The sequence below is a fragment of the Poecilia reticulata genome, linkage group LG1 (assembly GCF_000633615.1).
Source record: "Poecilia reticulata strain Guanapo linkage group LG1, Guppy_female_1.0+MT, whole genome shotgun sequence".
In the NCBI taxonomy this organism is placed as follows: Eukaryota; Metazoa; Chordata; class Actinopteri; order Cyprinodontiformes; family Poeciliidae; genus Poecilia; species Poecilia reticulata.
The window spans coordinates 28,772,125-28,789,880 of NC_024331.1; the positions used below are offsets into that span (position 1 = coordinate 28,772,125).

The 17,756-nt window shown below is 39.6% G+C and overlaps 1 protein-coding gene across 1 annotated transcript in view; it reads right to left on the minus strand.

The window, feature by feature from the left end:
- Window positions 1-2,368: 2,368 nt before the first annotated feature.
- Window positions 2,369-17,756, minus strand: part of LOC103470735 (sterile alpha motif domain-containing protein 9-like) — a 17,767-nt gene continuing 2,379 nt past the window's right edge. Inside the window, exons 2-5 of the mRNA XM_008419380.2 lie at window positions 15,684-15,803; window positions 15,456-15,560; window positions 8,218-8,248; window positions 2,369-8,127 (exon numbers count right to left, since the gene is read on the minus strand). Coding sequence (XP_008417602.1) covers window positions 3,322-8,127; window positions 8,218-8,248; window positions 15,456-15,560; window positions 15,684-15,778 — 5,037 coding nt within the window. The 5' untranslated portion in view covers window positions 15,779-15,803 and the 3' untranslated portion in view covers window positions 2,369-3,321. The remainder of the gene's footprint in view (window positions 8,128-8,217; window positions 8,249-15,455; window positions 15,561-15,683; window positions 15,804-17,756) is intronic.

Below are 17,756 nucleotides of genomic sequence, written 5' to 3' on the forward strand. Positions count from 1 at the left end.
AATAAACTGCTGTCTCAACTTAGGTGGATCATTGAGCAGCAAAAAGATATGATGGTTTAATGTGCATATGAAACAGTCGTGCTTGAATTTTGGGTTGCTTAGTAAGATTTTATAGGCTGAAGGCATCTAACATAACTTTATTTAGTATATTTGCACTTAAATTTGAAATAATATATGTAATGAAAATCAACCAAAAGCCACTACAGTAGTTTCAAAGAAGCTGACAAAGAAAGCTAGCAAACTTGCTAACTGAGCTATTAGACTTGCATGTGTTTTTAAGTGGATTAAAGTACTAAATTCTGTTTGTTATATTTACTATTGTGGGCTTTTTCCTGAAATCAGTGCACTAACTCATCCTAATTACAGATGAGTTATGCTCCTCTGAAAAAGTATCCACATTAATAAGAAAATTAATCTTCATCCTCAGCTTTCTAACAGGCATCTTAAGGTTTTAGGTATAAACACTGGCTTGAACCTTTTTATACTTTATCCACTTTACCTAAACCTCTTCTGTCTGAACACACTTCTTGTTATGGCCTTTGGCCTCTTGAGGCTGTGCAGGCTCCTTTTGTTATGCAGATTCTTCCTGATTGGCTGGTCTGAAGGCTGTCGGAGAGCAGTTCCACTATTGGACCAGCAGAGGATTTTCAAATCAATCAGATGTTGATGAGGCCCACCTGCACCCTATAAAGGGCTCYTGAATCCTTCCTCTAGAGGGGCAGYTAGTTTGAAGAGGTTTTGTAAAGCTGTCCCCCTTGTTTGGTGTTAGCAATTGCTTTAGGCAGTTTGTTTTAACTATTTTGTACAACTGCTGTGGCGATTTTTTAACTGTTTTGTTTCTGCTTGTTCTGCTAAGTAGTTTGACTGCTTTAGTTTCACTTCACAAGCTAGAAGCTCGTGTTTGGGAGGCTCTGTGCTCCCCTTAACATTCCCTTTGTGTGTTCCCTGTTTTCCCATTTTTGGGTTCTTTTGAGTTTACTTTGAAGTGACTTGTTTGGACCCTTTTTGTAACTTTAATTTGCACTTAATATTCTTTAGTTTGTTGACCCCTTTTGTTTTGCATTAGTTGGGTTAAATTGTATTGTTTTGGAAAACGTTCTTGTAATAAATCATTTTACACACCATTTGTTCCTCTGGACACATTTTATGTTATCGCCCCTGGACCCCTAGACCCCTAGACCTTGGGGGCGTAACACTTCTGTTTTCACTTTTGGTATGAAGATATTTGGATTATTGTTGGGGAATTAAGTATTTGATACACAGCAGTTGGCAGAAAAGAGAGGAAAAGTGTTTTGAGTCTTGCTTTAAGCAGAACACACTTCCAACAATGAACAGGACAGTCTTTACATCTCTTCCTTTCTCGCTTTATGCCATTGACGGTCTTCTCACCTTCACAATAAAAGTCCTTCCTCTGGTCTAAATTGTAAACTCAAGTATCTGCCACAATAGTCATACTGATCACTCAAATCATATTAGACACTGATAGTCACAAATATGTACAAATTAAGACTTCCTCAGTGACATGTGGCAGTTGTGGAAGTTTCCATGTTTTCTGGTCAATGATTACAATAATTAACAACTGTAAAGACAGTAACAAAGGTCAAAAACTTGTGAAACTCAAAACATTTGTCATTTGGACATTTTATTTTAAAGGAAATAACAAAATTATGGAATGGGTCATATTACCATGGCTGTTCATATTTAAATCTTACATCTGACCAGTTTTGTTCAACATAAATACCATATTTTCCGCACTATGAGGCGCACCTAAAAACCTTCAATTTCCTCAAAAGCCGACAGTTCACCTTATAATCCGGTGCGCCTTATATATGGACCAATATTGAGCCACAACAGGTCTAGCAACTACGGGAAGCAGCCGCCGACTTCATTTTCGCCTGTAGAAGAAGCGCGCGGTGCATGCTGGGATAATTGTCATTGTCAGAACGCTGGTTTGTTAATAAAGTTTGATTGACCTATCTACCTACCGACCTGATAATCAGGTCGTCTGCAGGTCATTTAGCACCATGTTCTCCACGAACATGCCGTGCGCGAATGGAGAAGGGTGACCATCGTCCGGCCACGCCCCGGCCCAGTCGCGGAAGGCTCTCCTCGCCGACCCGAGTCGGACTGTTTTTTTTAACATTCTTTATGTCAAGAAAGTGGCTTTAGACATTCATCCGGGATGCTTCGACTAGGGTTACCAAGGGACCAGCCCCTATACATTTAAAGCCGGGAGGGGGTGGGGGGAAGAGAGACACAGACTGCGGCGGCAGCGTGTCGGTTAGTCTGTGTTACCCAGAAAGCAGTTGGGCACAATAACGCAACACCAACACCGTGAGTGAAACAACGACTGGGGCAGACTACTATATAAAGCACTCGGGGACCACTTCTTTATTATTACACATTTGTAGAGTATTACAGGTGGAAACCCTAACTGTAGCGTCTGTTCTATGCGCCTTATAATGCGGTGCGCCTTATATATATGAAAAAAGTTTTAAAATATGCCATTCATTGAAGGTGAGCCTTATAGTGCGGAAAATACGGTACTCATAGAACAAAATTGTTTCTCAATTTTACATAGGAAGCTTCACACTGAGAAATGCATCGTGCAAGGTTAGCTAAAATGTGTTCATTTAATTCATTTACAGTCTTTAACAAACATGTCACATAAACAGATTTTGAATGAGTCATTTGAAGAAAAAAAATATTGTATACTCCACCACCTCTCTCAAAAGTCAGTTTATTATACCAAAACCAAATAAGCATCAATCAACCAGCAGCATATGTCTTTAAACACAAAACAAACAATGTGTATATGTAAAGATAAATATAACAAAGAAAATAAAACATCTTTGTAATGATACTGCACTCTACTGAATCAATGGTACTTTATTATACCTTGACAGAATATATTTTATTGTTTTCTTAAAAGTAAAAATAGATCTACTTTCTCTGGAAACGTTAGATTGTTCCACATGTTTGATCCATAAACAGAAGCACAATAATCCGTTTGTTCAGTTTTGACTTCAGTTTTTTAAACAGGCCTACAGCCCAGAAATATTTCAAAAGGCTAACGATCTAAAATCTCAGAACCTAGAACATCTGACAAAAAAATTATAAAAAAAAAAAAATTAACTTTGGATGAAGTTTGTACAGTTTTTAATAATGGTTTGCAAAATAAATCATGGCCAAATTATTATTTCTAGTAAGTCTTCAATGTTTTTGTCTTTATTCACTGTAGTTGAAGACTATGTGTTTTACCACTTTCTGGAGTTCTTGCAGTGTTTTTGTGTAATTACTGTAACGGTACTGATTACTTCCTTACTGAGCAGTGAGATATTTAATGTTGTAGGCTACAGGACCTTCCATTGTGAATCCAATATAGAAGGATATTTGTTCCCGACTGCATCCGCTGCGGATGTCTCCCAGATAAGCTGGACGGACAGGAATTTTTAGGTTCCCTTCATAGTTCACATATACTTCTCCATTTTCAGAAATTCCCTTCACCCTTAACAGCTCTTTTTCCACCTGTGGTTCATTCCAAGCAGCTCCACTCTGCCAAAGTTGGTGTGGTGTACGAGGTTGATTACTCTGATCACTGCAAGACTCTTGCCTTAAGACTTGATCAAGCTTCACTTTAGAGACTATTCTCTTCAGTCCAGTGGATTTGCCAAGAAAGAAATGAGCTAAGGCAGTCCTGGCTGGGAACATGTGAGAAAAACGTCTGTGAAATGATTTCTTGGCAGATCTGAAATATGTGGCGATATCTTTGTATGTTGAAAAGCTTTCCAGTTTTCTATCCTTAGTAGGCCACATGAGTAGCATGGACAGGTAGTACATCTCTGTTGAATTTGAGTGAGTACCCTCTTTTTGTAGTTCCTCATTCAGAAGGTCACCCAACTCCTCATATTTTGTCAGTTCCTTTGAAGATGGCTTGATGCTGTGCATCACTATGTTTGCCAAGATGAAGTTGACTGTGTCTGATACTGATCTTTTAGGTGATTTCTCAAAGATAAACTTCCACTTTTTGATGATGTGTTCCATCTCTGCACCACTTTTATCACTCAAACACTGCAACAGTCCAGCAAATGAGTCTGCTCGCTTTGTTTCCAGGTAAAACCTCTGGTCCTGTATCTCCTGGTGTAGACTCAGATTTGGGTTTCTGGCTTTTTCGGATGCTTTTTCTTGTTCTGAACTACTGAATATCTTTAGGTATTTTCTGAAATGCTCTGACAACTTATTTTTGTGTCTCTCATCAGCTATTACCCTTTCCTCTGACCTAGGTCTCAGGTATGTGAAATAGTTCTCAAAAAAGCAGAAAATTTCCTTCAGTCTTGGCTTCAAAGAAATCAAAAATCTCTCATGGTGTGACAGGATGTCCACAAACTGGGCAGTAGCAGCGTTGCTGTGATCAAAATGAAAATCTTTTATTGTGTGGTGGCCTTTGAGAATCTGTAATAGTTTGTCTGTTTGGTATCTGTCTCTGCTCTGAGAAAGAGGAAGTTCTCTGATGAGGTCAAGGAGGATCATCATAACTTCTGTCTCTCCAACATAGCCTGATGTGTTGTAGGACTTTGGCCTCTTTCTGTTGTGGAGATCAAATGGGTCTATAGTTTCATCTTTCTTGGCCAGCTCCTGTGACTCTTGGAAGGCTTTTACAGCTTTGGAGCCCAGTATCAAGCATTCATTAAGAGCTTCAGCAGTGAGAGGCTCTGAATCTTCAATTTTCTTTTTGAGCTGGCTCTTGTAAACTTGTCCTACTGTGTCTGCAATGTAGGAATTTGAATTTTTACCTCGTGCATCCAAAGCCCATTTTAGGGCAGCCTGGAAGTCTTTTTCTCTCAGACAGAAATATCTTGCCAGTGCCTGTGGCAGAGTAGCACTTCTGTCAAACCTTCCTATGGCTTTCTCAAAAAGCTCTTTGACTTTTTCTGATCCTTCATCTCCATGTATTTTTTCAATCAAAGGAGAAAACTGTGTATCTTTGTCATCCCCTTGTTCTTTCCTGTGTCGGGAAATGAGCATGCTTTGAATGTTCTGAACCAGAAAATCCTTTCCCATGCAAGATTTATAGAGCTTGTCACAGTGTAAAATGTCAATAACTATCTCTGCCAAGGATAGTTTGTGTTTTTGTTCAAGTATCTGAAGGCAATTGTTGGCAATCATTGGATGTAAGAACCGGACCGCTTGATAAGACCCATGCTCTTCAACACTGAATGTTATCAGCAGTGTGGAATATGGATTCATTACATTCTCAAGTGTCTCTCTTTTCCAAAAGGCATTTTTCATGCCAAGTAGCTCTTCACACAAAGAGAGAGACATGTAGGATCCATTCACAAAAGTGTTCAACAAAGCCAGAAAGGAGAGGAGCCTCCCTTGTCGACCAGTTGCATCAAGATCTTTAAGACTGTTGCTCACAATGTTGGTGATGTAAGTCTCACTGAAATTTTTTGTCATGATCATAAAAGCGTAAAAGGTTTCAGGCTTTTCATGGTAAGTTTTTAGCTGCTGAAGTTTCTCAGAAAACAATCCCTGCTCTTTGGTAGACAACTTGTTGGTTATGAATATGTTAGGAAGGTTGCTATTTCTGGAACTCTCATCGGGAAACTGCGTTCTCTCACAGTTCAGTATGATAACCATGAGAGCGTTCTGCTGCCTCCTTTCACCAGCAACATGAAGGATGCACTGCTTAAGGTCCTCAACATCCTCCCAGTTGTCCACTAAGAGGATGACAGGTGTGTATCCAGGCTGATCCTGTTTTCCATAAGTGAGCAGGTTTATGACTTGAGCTGCAATGTCGTTATTTGTTGCCCTGTTGTTTTTTACGACTGCACATCTGAATTTCTTCCGTAAGTTCCAAAGAACATGCATTGCAAGGGTTGTTCCCCCACATCCTGGGGGATGGAAAAGGTTGATCATGACACATGAAAATGTGTAGCCTTCGACAGGTGTGATCAGATCATACAACTCATTGTATTTGTCTCTCTTAATGAATGGCAGACTGCCTCTCTGTTCAGAGAAGTGAAAGTTCCACCATCTTACTTGACCCCCTCTATAGAATGCCTCTTCTATTTTCTTATTAAACCCATCAAAGGAATCAGACTTTTCTATTTCTGTTTTTTCACACTCATTTTCACTCAAAATGTCAAAATCTGTGAAAAGTTCCTCAGCTTTTTTTGTCAACAGCACTGAGCTTGAGCCTGTGGATGGCAGGTATCTCTGGGATGATTGTGTTTGGGGCTCTTTGAGTTGCTTTACTGTACTGGATATTTCATTCAGGCTCAGTTCATAGATGCATTTATTGGAGATGTCTTCCTCACAACGTAACTCTATCAGCTTCTTCCAGTGACTGAATACTCCCGAATCTCTGCAGATGCACAGCATGTTGTCAGCCCCCTCCAGGGTGCGATAGATTGCACAGAATGTCTCCAAAATAGGGTGCGACAAATGAGTGACAGCTGAATGAAGCACAAAAATAACCAGAAGTCTGTCTTTTGAAATTACATCTGGACTGCAAAGAAAACCAATCATTTTGCTGATGTCAAATGAACGCCTCTTGAGCCATTCACTGGGTTTTAGTGGCATGTGTTCTTCACTCTCCTCATTTAATCGACCATTGCAGAAAATCCAACTTGTTTGCTTAAACAAGTTAAGCTTTCCCAGCAGTGTAGGTAAACTTTCCTGAGTGGTGTACATTTGTGGGTAGTGGAGATTAGCAATATGATCTTTTCTGTAAAAATGGCATGTTCCATTTAAATCAGACTCTGGGTCAAACTCTAGTACAGAAAACAGAGATATTTCATTTAGGAAATCCATGTGCTCCAACTGCCCTGGGTGACATTTGTCAGTAACTACAATAACCTGAAGGGAACTCTCAAGAACATGTCTTCCACGTGTCATCAGCTGCTTTAGCCTTTGTCCCTGGTGGCTTTGAGGGAAACATCTTTCTTTGTTTTCCTCTGCTGCCTTGCGTGCTGACACCAAGTTCTTGACTTTTTCAGTCAGATCTTTCAGTTTTTTTTGACCAACTCGTGGATTAGTATCTGCTAAAATGTTGACCGACTGTGGACCTTCCCTAACAAATAGGCACAGAGTTTTGCACTGATGTTTTTCTTCAGATGATGTAATACCCAGTTCAGTATAGAAAAGATAATCCTGTGTCTGTGAAATTGCTGGAACCACATCAACCTCAATCACCCACTTGTCTGAAGCTGTTCCATTTTCATGGAGGACTGGTATAAAGTTTGGTGGTCTGATACACAATCGGGCAACTTTCACGTACTCTTCTTCAAAGAAATCCCCCAGAGATGATTCAAACGCCTCATTGTACTTATTGAGAGAGGAGATCCTTTGCCCAACTACATGACATTGTTGTTGCTCTTGTTGTTGTCCTTTGACTCCAAAATGTATTGTTCCATTGGTTCGTGAATTCATGCAGCTGGCAGCAAAACTAAATACTTCTCTAGTGAATTCATAAAGGATCTCCTTTTCACTTGCTTGGTTTACATTTGGCACGAGGTGGTACTCATGAACAGGGTCAATGAGATTACTTGGACCTGCCATTGGTGGAAGAATGTCATTTTCCATGTAGAAGATTGAGGAGTTACTTTTATCAAAGGGTCGAATCTGACATACTGGCCTCTGTCGTTGTGGAGCTTTTAAGTTGTCATGAGTTTGAATATCAAATTGTCTCTCAGCTATATTTGGATAAACTCTTAATAAGTCACTTGTCATCTGTAGCATCTGTACTGAAGAACTTAGACTTTGGATTCCTGAATCTGATGACACAGTCTCATTTTCTGCTGATTCATCCAGCTTTTGTGACATCTCTGCATTGTCCCTGAGGTTGAGTTCTCTCTCTGGTACTGGAGTGGCTGGTACAAATGTTTCTGATTGCTTCTTAAACTTCTTAATCTGCCTTAAGATTTGTATTGCTGGTGCAGGTGGAACACCAAGTTCAAGCAAGTCTTCTTTTTCATAAGAGGTCAGGCAAGCTCCTGTAAGCTCCTGGTCATAAAGTTTTTGTGCAAGTTCTTTTGATACCCTCAGTTTAATAACCAACCAGTCTTTAACTTGATCCTTAGTCCAGTCTTCAATAATTGGTGGAAGTGTTAAATTATGATCGTCCTAAAGAAGGTAAAACAGAAGATAAATTAGGTTATGGTATTTCCACAGACTTTTCTGAACATCCATTATTGTTATTAAGAGAACACATACTGTTTTTGTCAGCAGTCCACCAATTGCATTGCTGTGAACAAATCACATGAAAAACACATTTAACAAACAAAGTGTATTTCTACAGTGCTACATTAAAAAAAATTAAATGTCAAAAAAAAGCACAAAAGGTTCACTTGACAAACCATCTCTTGAAACATACCCAACAAATTAAAATTTCCATTCACTCAATTTCAGGTACTTTGTTTGACCAAACTAACAGCAGAGTTAAATGTGTTGCTATGTGCCAGATCATCATCTTGTTCAAAAATTAACATCAAAACCTGTCCATCACATTTTTGGCACAAACTCATCCTCAGATAGATTTTACCTAGTCATTTCTTCCTATTCTGAGCTCTTTTCAGAATGAGTTGTTTTTGGGTCCTCATGTCATTTAAATCCAAATAAGTTTCTGCTGTCCATCAATTCCATGTGTACACTCACACTTTATGCAAGTGAAAATGGCTGCCATAATGCGCAACTATAAAACCATGCATCTTTCACCCTCTCCTCCTTGGGCTGCCACCTTATCGTGGTGGAGGGGYTTGAGTGTCCCAATGATCCTAGGAGCTATGCTGTCTGGGGCTTTGTGCCCCTGGTAGGGTCACCCAAGGCAGACAGGTCCTAGGTGAGGAACCAGACAAAGCGCAGCCCAAAGACCCCTTATGATGGAGACAAACTTTGGATCTGGCGTTCCCTCGCCCGGACGCGGGTCACCGRGGCCCCACTCTGGAGCCAGGCCTGGAGGTGGGGCACGATGGCGAGCGCCTGGTGGCCAGGCTTTTACCCACGGAGCCCGGCCAGGCTCAGCCCGAWSGGCTCACCCCCTGTCGGAGGGGCCAAAGGGGTCGGGTGCATTGTGTTATGGGCGGCAGCCGAGGGAGGGGACCCTGGCGGTCTGATCCTCGGCTGCAGAAGCTGGCTCTTGGGACATGGAATGTCACCTCTCTGGTTAGGTGTTCTAGGCACGTCTCACCGGGAGGAGGCCTCGAGGAAGACCCAAGACACGCTGGAGGGACTATGTCTCTCGGCTGGCCTGGGAACGCCTTGGGATTCCCCCGGAGGAGCTGGAAGAAGTGGCTGGGGAGAGGGAAGTCTGKKCCTCCCTTCTGAAGCTGCTGCCCCCGCGACCCGACCTCGGATAAGCAGCAGAAAATGAATGAATGAATGAATGAATGGATGGACGGACGGACGGATCTTTCACCCTTAGCCAAACCTAGAACTGGAAAAAGTGGAGCCCCATGCATAATTCAAGGATGCAGAAAATGGTTTCTGAATGGTGTCATGTTATATCTTCGGATTTTCTACAAAGAGTAGGGATAGAACTTTACCTAGGTCTGTTGGCAAAATCTACAGTGTACTGTCTGTAGTTTTCAAAAGGGTACATGGAAAATTATTCACCCACCCTACAATTTTCTTTGGTAATATGGCTGGGACAATGCCAGTGATGACATTACACCACTCCTTTAGTGTTCGCTAAGGCAGAACTTATTTAGCAAGTGTGTTTCTATCTCCCTTTTGGAGCATTAACTCTCTTTTTTTGTAAAAGACAAAAACCACCTTAAGTGAGTGTAATTTTTTTTAATGTGAAGTTTAGAAAATTATTTTGAATTTTGTTTTTGTACATAAACCTTTTGTTATGCAATACTTCACAATGCACTTTAAAAATATTGATGGAGACTTAAAAATAAAACAAAGTCATAGAGCTCCTTTTATCTGGGACTAGAAGAATGTTCAAGCCAGCCAACAACACAACACTTGATCTTTTCAGCAGCCATTGTACAGCACATAAAGCAGTAAGACCATCTGATCAAACACGATCGTCTTCTATTGAAATCAGCAGAGTTCTGCTTGGTTTAGGGGCTAGGCTCAGCTTAGAGTTGCATGAGGGGCAGAGTCCTACGAGTGTGACTTGTTGTATGTTTTTTTAACGCTTAGACTGTTTGTAGAAGCAGTAGAGATCTGAATGGAAATGCAAAAATTATCAAAAAGAAAATCTTGACTAATGGGTCCCTTTTAAGGTTAACAATACCTGCTGTATTTTATTTCACATTAACTCTGCAATGTATATTTTCATTTAACTGTTAAAGACTCAACGGTTCTGTGTCTTTTCATTTGGAAAAATAACATACGGTCCCATTTTAGAGTGTACCTAACAGATTTGACTCAGTTACAGGTAAAAATTGGAATAAATGTACAGGGGGAAACATCAAGAAAATACACTTGCAGCTTTTCAGCATTCTGAGACTTTGAAAAATCTTTCCCATTAAGAATATCCTTAACTGGGTGTGCTGTGGTGGCGCAGGGTTTAAGCACAACCCACATATGGAGGCTTTAGTCCTCGACACGGCCATCGCCAGTTCAATTCCCGGCCTGGCGACCTTTGCCGCATGTCTTCCCCTTCTCTCAATACCCACTTTCCTTTCAATTAACTATCAAATAAAGGCCACTAGAGCCAATAAAACCTAAAAATAAAAAAGTATCCTTAACTGCAACGTGTGCTTTACAAATAAATTTGGCTGTTGTCCAGCCACCCACTTTCTATTCCCAGAAAAAGCTTCTCTTCTCCTTATCCTCCTCCTCCCAAATGAAATACTTTAGGATCGCTGTGCCAATTAGTAATGAGAAAAGCATAACTAATAACTCAATTAAAAAAAATGTAAATAAAACTTGTAATGGATTTTGATCAGTTCAAAAGGAGGGTATTCACCAAAAAAAACTGACTTCCTGTTGAAAGATGGCAGAGCTAATGTGATGTCACCAAATCAGTAAGTAAATGTGTTAAAATACTGGTCTGTGATTACATGAAGAAAGCTAGATACAGCTTTGATCCAGCAAAAGGCTTTTGATAACTTTTGATCTCCAATGCCTTAAGATGCTGAGTCATTCTGAAGTTTTCAAGTCCAAAATTCTAGGAGTTTGTTCCAATGCAATGTGTATTAAACAGACAAAAAGGCAGCTTTGCTACAACATGACTGATTTCCTGAGGGTTATGGGCCATGGGTCCAAGAGACTCGTTTGTAGGTCCTGAAAAGCTATGTGTTCGAAATATTATAATCCTTGGTCAAATTATGACTGATGGGGCTGATTGTTGATTCAAAACAATCAGGAATTAGGCCATGGCCACCAAATATTTGCATAAATATTAGAGATGTGTCGATCAAGTTTTTCCTGCCGATTCCGATCACCCATGATCACGGCTGATCACCGATACCGATCACATAATTATTATTTTTTTAAATCATGAGCACTACTGGTTACATTATGTGGAAAAAGGAACCATGAATTCACCTTAATTTAGACAAAAACTTGTTTTTAATAACTTTTTCCAAGAAGAAAACAAAACAAAATAGGCATTGTCCAAATTGTACTGCTATCGGTAATACTATATTTAACAGACTGAAAACATATGGTGGCTCTGAAGAGGCTAAATAATACAAAGAGCCAAAATAAAACCTCTCAACATTGCCAAAGAAATTCAAGTATAAAACTTAACAATCAAAGGCAAATACAGGTTCCATTACAATAAACAATCCTGAGTTACTGAATGAAAACTTCCTGATAGCATGGCAGCTAGCTGATTACTGCTAGTTCTGAGTGGCTGTTTCTGACTGAGCGGAGTAATTATGCAGAACAGGGAAGAGATCGATTACTTTTTTAGAGATTATCTGTCTCATGTTAGGACAGCGAAAGTTTTAATATGTATAATTTATTTTTTTAGGTTAGATCAGTGTTTCTCAAACTTTTTTGGGCCTAACCTTTATCCAGGTCCCTCATTATCCCTCACCAAAGAATTTGCAGGCTACTTTGCACTGACCCTTATTTTATCATTAATATTACTATCACTATTGTAGATGTTTTGGTTTTTATGCTTGTTTCTGTATTTATCATCAAAAATAATACATATAATAATATAAAAACAATACAGGCGTCTATGAAAAATGCAATGAACATTCAAGTTAAAATCGGTAGGCCTATCAGCAGCCAATCAGAATGGAAAAAATATTCTTATTTTGTCCAATTTTCTAGTTGTTAAATATTCCACAAAATGATGTTCAACATGCCAGTTTAAACTTTGAACTATTTGCAAAACGACTGAGCTCTGCAACATTAAAACATGGATAGAACTGTAACTACATTAATCATAGCTCTTCTCTTCAGTGTTTCTGTCAGTTTCTGGTGGTGCAGCTCTGTGCTGCCTTCAGKAGAATGGGACATCAGAGTATCATTCATAAAATTTCACCCTCGTGGCATTTATTGGGCAAACCAGAGCTTTCAGTGGAAAGGTCTTGCCATACCAGTTTATTCCTCTGTATTTACTTTAGTTTCTTAGTCTATTCTTGCATTTTGTTCTTCAGTCATTTCTATTTAGTTTCCTTTGATTAGTATTATCCTCTCTTGGTTTATTGCTATGTCCACTTTAGTTTCTTTCCTGTTGCTAGATTTATTTTATCGTTTATTCACCACCAGTAATATTCACTCATTACCTGCTGCGGCACCTAATCGTCATGTGTTTCACATCATGTGTTGATTTTTTCACTGTTCAGCGTCGGATTCTCTGTTTTTATGCCATAATTCACATCTAGTTTGTCGCTCCGTTTTATGTCCCGCTTCTCCTCTATCAGAGTTTTGCGCAATGTGAACGTCTTTTTTTTTAAGCACCTAAGGTGCAGGGCGGTAGGGAAGCGTATCGATGGGGAAAAGGCAGACTGACATAAACCTTTTAAAACAATGGAAACAATTTATGCATTCTAATTATTGAAATTTAAAAGTGCTGTGTTGTTCTATCACCCCCGTTTCATACCGGACCACTTACAGCACCGGTGTTAACGCTATAAAATGAACGCTCTCTATCGTGGTATCACTCATGGAGGGATTTCTTGATTTCTTTATTTAAATGGGTTCATTTTTCAGAGGGATACACAGCGAGGGTATTGTGATTTTAGCTACCAGTAGCAGGAGAACGAAGCTGCGCCAAAAAGCTAACAGAACCTACAAACACTGAAAAGAAGAAGAGCTGCCATCGATACAGTTGCAGCCAAGCATGATTTACTGTTTCACAATACAGTTTTACCAAGTTGCTCAAAGTCTAAACTGGCATTGTTGTGCATTTAAGGTGTAAAGTTTACCTTCGACCAAACCCCCCCAAAGGCATCCCAGCGCCCCCCTTTTGTAAAAATGTCCGCCAGCGCCCCCTGCCATCCCCTGCCCCTCGGGCGTTCACAGGCCCACGTTGAGAACCACTAGGTTAGATGCTGCAGCTTTAAGCAGAGGTTCGGTGTGAGAGTCACTACCAGGTGGAGCAGAAGCGAAGCTCCGTCTGTAGCGCGTAGCAGCAGTTCAACAGCAAGAGCAGAACCAGCGTCTTACATCGCACCTCGAAGACTTAAATAATTTTGCGGGTTATTTGTTTAGCTTTCTGGCCATCATGCTAATCCGGGTGAGTGTTTGTAGCTGTGCGCTGCTTTACCTGGTATCTGATCCTCCATGTTTTTTTTACTGCAGTGAGCCTCGATGTGGCCAATCTCCTTTAAGTATTGTATTGTTTTTATGCCATATTAGATTCGTCGTGTTGATGCATTTCTACGTGCTTAACCCCAAGTGATTCAATTTTCCGTCGCTACACGCAAACTTCCCCATTCACTCAGTGTGTTATGGTTTCACATCACTTAGGATTTGTTGCTGCACGTTTGCGCAGTGTGAAGGAAAGAGGAGATCAGCTGCACAGGCAGGCTGAGAAATGAGATGCAGGTGATCGGTATCAGCAACAAGAGCCAATGATCGCCGATGATTGATCATACACTTTTTCACGGAAATCGACCGATTATGATTGGTGGCCGATCGATCAGCACACCTCTAATAAATATATTTTTGGGGTTTGGTTAATGGTCGTGTTTAATTTGGAGCAGATTAGATGATATATGTGGAAATTTGAGTAAAACTTATGGTCACGGTCTTGCAGCCCTTCTCTCTTTCAAAACCTCTTAGTACTGGACGTCAAGATACACCACTTGTCTTCTGTCATTGGGCGCAGCTTCATGTTGTTTAGGTCAAATTGGCCTTTTACAGTAAAATATTACACTACCTCTAGTTAGGGGGTAGAGATTAGATGATGTCAGCATGAAGGCCATGGACTGGTGGATGTTCTTGTGATCTTGCAATAATGTTATGATCAGTAACTATTGTTTAAAATTGTGTCAATAAATGCAAATACAGTTTTCTGTATTTGCATTTATTAAACTGTCCACTAGTGACAGTTTTTTCAAAACAACTAGTGATAAATCTAGCAACTCTTTTTCTGTGTTGAAGAATTTTATGTTGACAGCTCTCTGCAGCTGACCTGCAGCTTGTCTGCCATGAGCCAGCAGTGAGAGCGGCCATTAGCTTCTCCTGTTTCCTCAGCAGTGCAGTCGGTCACACACAATCATCATAACTTCACCAAAAGTCAGAGCAGAAATTACCCATTTCCCTCCATGTCCACATTGCAAATAAGTCACACATTTGAAAAGATGAGTAATGCTATTAATCAATGCTAGCCAGGCTCAAAGGAGCAGGCTGCATTTGCAGCAAGAAAAAATGAAACAAAGCATATTTCTAGATAGCATCAACATGTGGAAAAACTCTCTCCGTTTCTGCTTGACTTGATATTAATACAGTGTAGGCCTGATTTGTTGATTACTTTCTTGATTAATATATGAATGATTGGATAGCAAAAGGTGCTGAATAGAAGATTTATTTATTTTTTCGCAAAATTTGTTTTCACTCAAAAACAAGTTTTGGGGTAAACATTTGTTTCATCCAAGGAGATTTGGGTAAAACATCTTTATAGACAAAGTTTTTTTTTTCATCTTAAATGTAAAATGTATATTTATATTCCACAGTTTTGGCTTAATTATTCCCCTGTGTTATTCCTTCAAGGGAATAACATATTCAGAGCTAAAAAAAAAACAAAAAAAAAAACAAATAGCATTTTTGTCCACACTCCCGTTAAAGATTATTTAGTAACTAAATTAATGGGTGATTATCTTAATAATCAGTTTTTCCCAATTAATCCGACGAGTCGTTTCAACTCTACTTTATCCTGTTTCAATTCCATAGACCACCATAATTGCACATTTTTTGTTACACCTATTTAAAGTTTTATCCACCTTAAAATCTATCAAATTCTCCTGGTCTTTAATTTGGAGTTCCAAAAAAATAAAACAGGAAAATAAACCTTTTTAATGTCTGGAGGGTCAAACCTGAAATCTGGTGGAGGGGACATGGACCTGTAGCTCTTTAAAGATGGATCTGTTGGGTCTGAAGGCCTCACTTTCATTTCATCCACCACAGAGCTCTGATAATTCCTGGAAAATATATAAATATGTGAATTTAAGAAAATGTGCAATCATTAACAAAAAGCTGAGCAGTTAGAATCCTTGTGCTTTATTCAGAGTTGGCACACAGGATAAGTAATGACAGTAACACACCTTTCATCCACAGTGAAGTTCACGCGGTCCTCTTTGGAGTGGTCAGTCATCATAGAAAGGGACGGAGAAGAGCTCTGCTTCCTCTCAGGATCCATCGCTACTTTGTGACTTTGTTCTTAGCTAGTTTTTACAGAGGGAAAATATGGAGAATATATTTTTAGACTTTTAGAAATCTAAAAATGTAAGACAGTATAAAAAAGATAGATCATCTGTGGAGAAGGAAATAAAGAGCTTCTCTGCTTTCTGCCAGTGCTCCCAAGATTAATCACAGAAATACACCACTCAGAAACAACCAATTAGAACCAGGTGGAGGGTCTTAACACTGTTAATCATGCTTGTGTACAAGCTGCTTGCATTCTCCCCCTTTTCTCTCTGCTTCACTACAGCTTCTTCCCGATAGCACAACCCGTCATCAATGCTAATGCTAGTTAGCAAAATGGCTTTCCTGTAACAGTAAGTTGTTTTACTGCCATTAGCACATTGAGCAGCATGTACACGAGTTTGATTGACAGCGCTAAGACCTTCCTCCTGGCTCTGATTAATTGTTTCTGACCGGGAGCAGTAATTTTCTTCAGATGGCAATAGGAGCACTCGGAGGATGAGAAGGAGCTCCATTTTTTTTCCAACACAATATCTGTCTCAAATTATACTGTCATAATATGGTGACAGTTTTAACAAATATGTAAGAAATAGATTTTTGTGAAAGTTACATGCTGCAACTTTAACTCATACAGAAATGTTATTTAAAAGTAATGTTTAAAACAAGTCCGAAGGCAAATTCAAATCCAGACAAACCAGGTTGTTTGGTTGGTGCCCTTTGCTAATGCAAATATTTCCAGGCAGCATTTTGAAACGGTGATCCACGCTTTTATTTCGACTCAATTGGATTACTGTTATGCACTTTATCTGGGAGTCAGTCAGTCGCTGCTCTCACGTCTGCAGCTGATTCAGATGCTGCTGCACGACTTTTGACTGGAACTCGAAAGAGGGAACATGTGACCCCTGTCTTGGGCTCACTTCACAGGCTGCCTGTATATTTTAGGATTCATTTTAAAATGCTTATGTTTGTTTTTAAATCACTACATAATCTTGCCCCGGCTTACCTCTCTGAGCTTCTTCACCCCTACGTACCCTATCAGTCTCTCAGGTCAGCAGATCAGCTGCTCTTGGAGGTACTGAGATCAAGAACGAAGCTCAGCGGGGACAGGGCTTTCACTGTCATGGGTCCTAAGTTATGGAACAACTTGCCTTTGCAGGTCAGAGAGGCCCCTTCACCGTCCACTTTTAAAGCTCGTCTTAAAACCCATCTATTTTACTTGGCTTTCAACTCCAGCGGGATCTAGTTTTAAATTGTATGTTTTTGTTTTTAAACTGTTAAGAGTTTTTATTTGTTTATTGTTATGTTGTGTTTTAATGTACAGCACTTTGTATCAGCTGTGGTTGTTTTTAAAGTGCTTTATAAATAAAGCTGGTATGGTTTGGTAAATGAACACAAGCAGCAGCTCATGAAAAAAATTATTGTCAAAGAAACAGCGAAGTTTTGAAACGTCCTGTGCCTGCCTAGTGCATTATGGCAAATTGGTTTATATAACTGTTGTCTTTACAGCCTTTAGTTGAATTCAGTGCAGTTTTAGCAAACAGCATATTACAATAAAACCATCTTCACAGATAAATCAAAGAAGTCACTTAAGTTCTTGGTAATTTTGTACCAAGAGAAGTTCTTCTGAACACATGAGACATGCATTAGTTTGTCTCTGTTTACTTCAAAACAAACGGAGTCTTTTCTGTCACAAATAAGAATCAAACACTATGAAAATGTATGTGGTCAATCTTTAAGTGAGTGAAATGTAACCGACTTTAAAAAACTGAAAAGAAAAGGTGCATTAGTATATGATGTATAAAAATTAAAAAAATCACACCTGTATTAAAAACGAGGGTGTGTTTACATTAATGACGCAGCTAGGGCTGAAATGATTCCTCGAGTGATTCGAGTACCTCGATTATTAAAATTCCTCGAGGAAAATTGACCTGCCTCGAAGCTTCGTTAATTTATGTTTTATCATTTAGCGCACC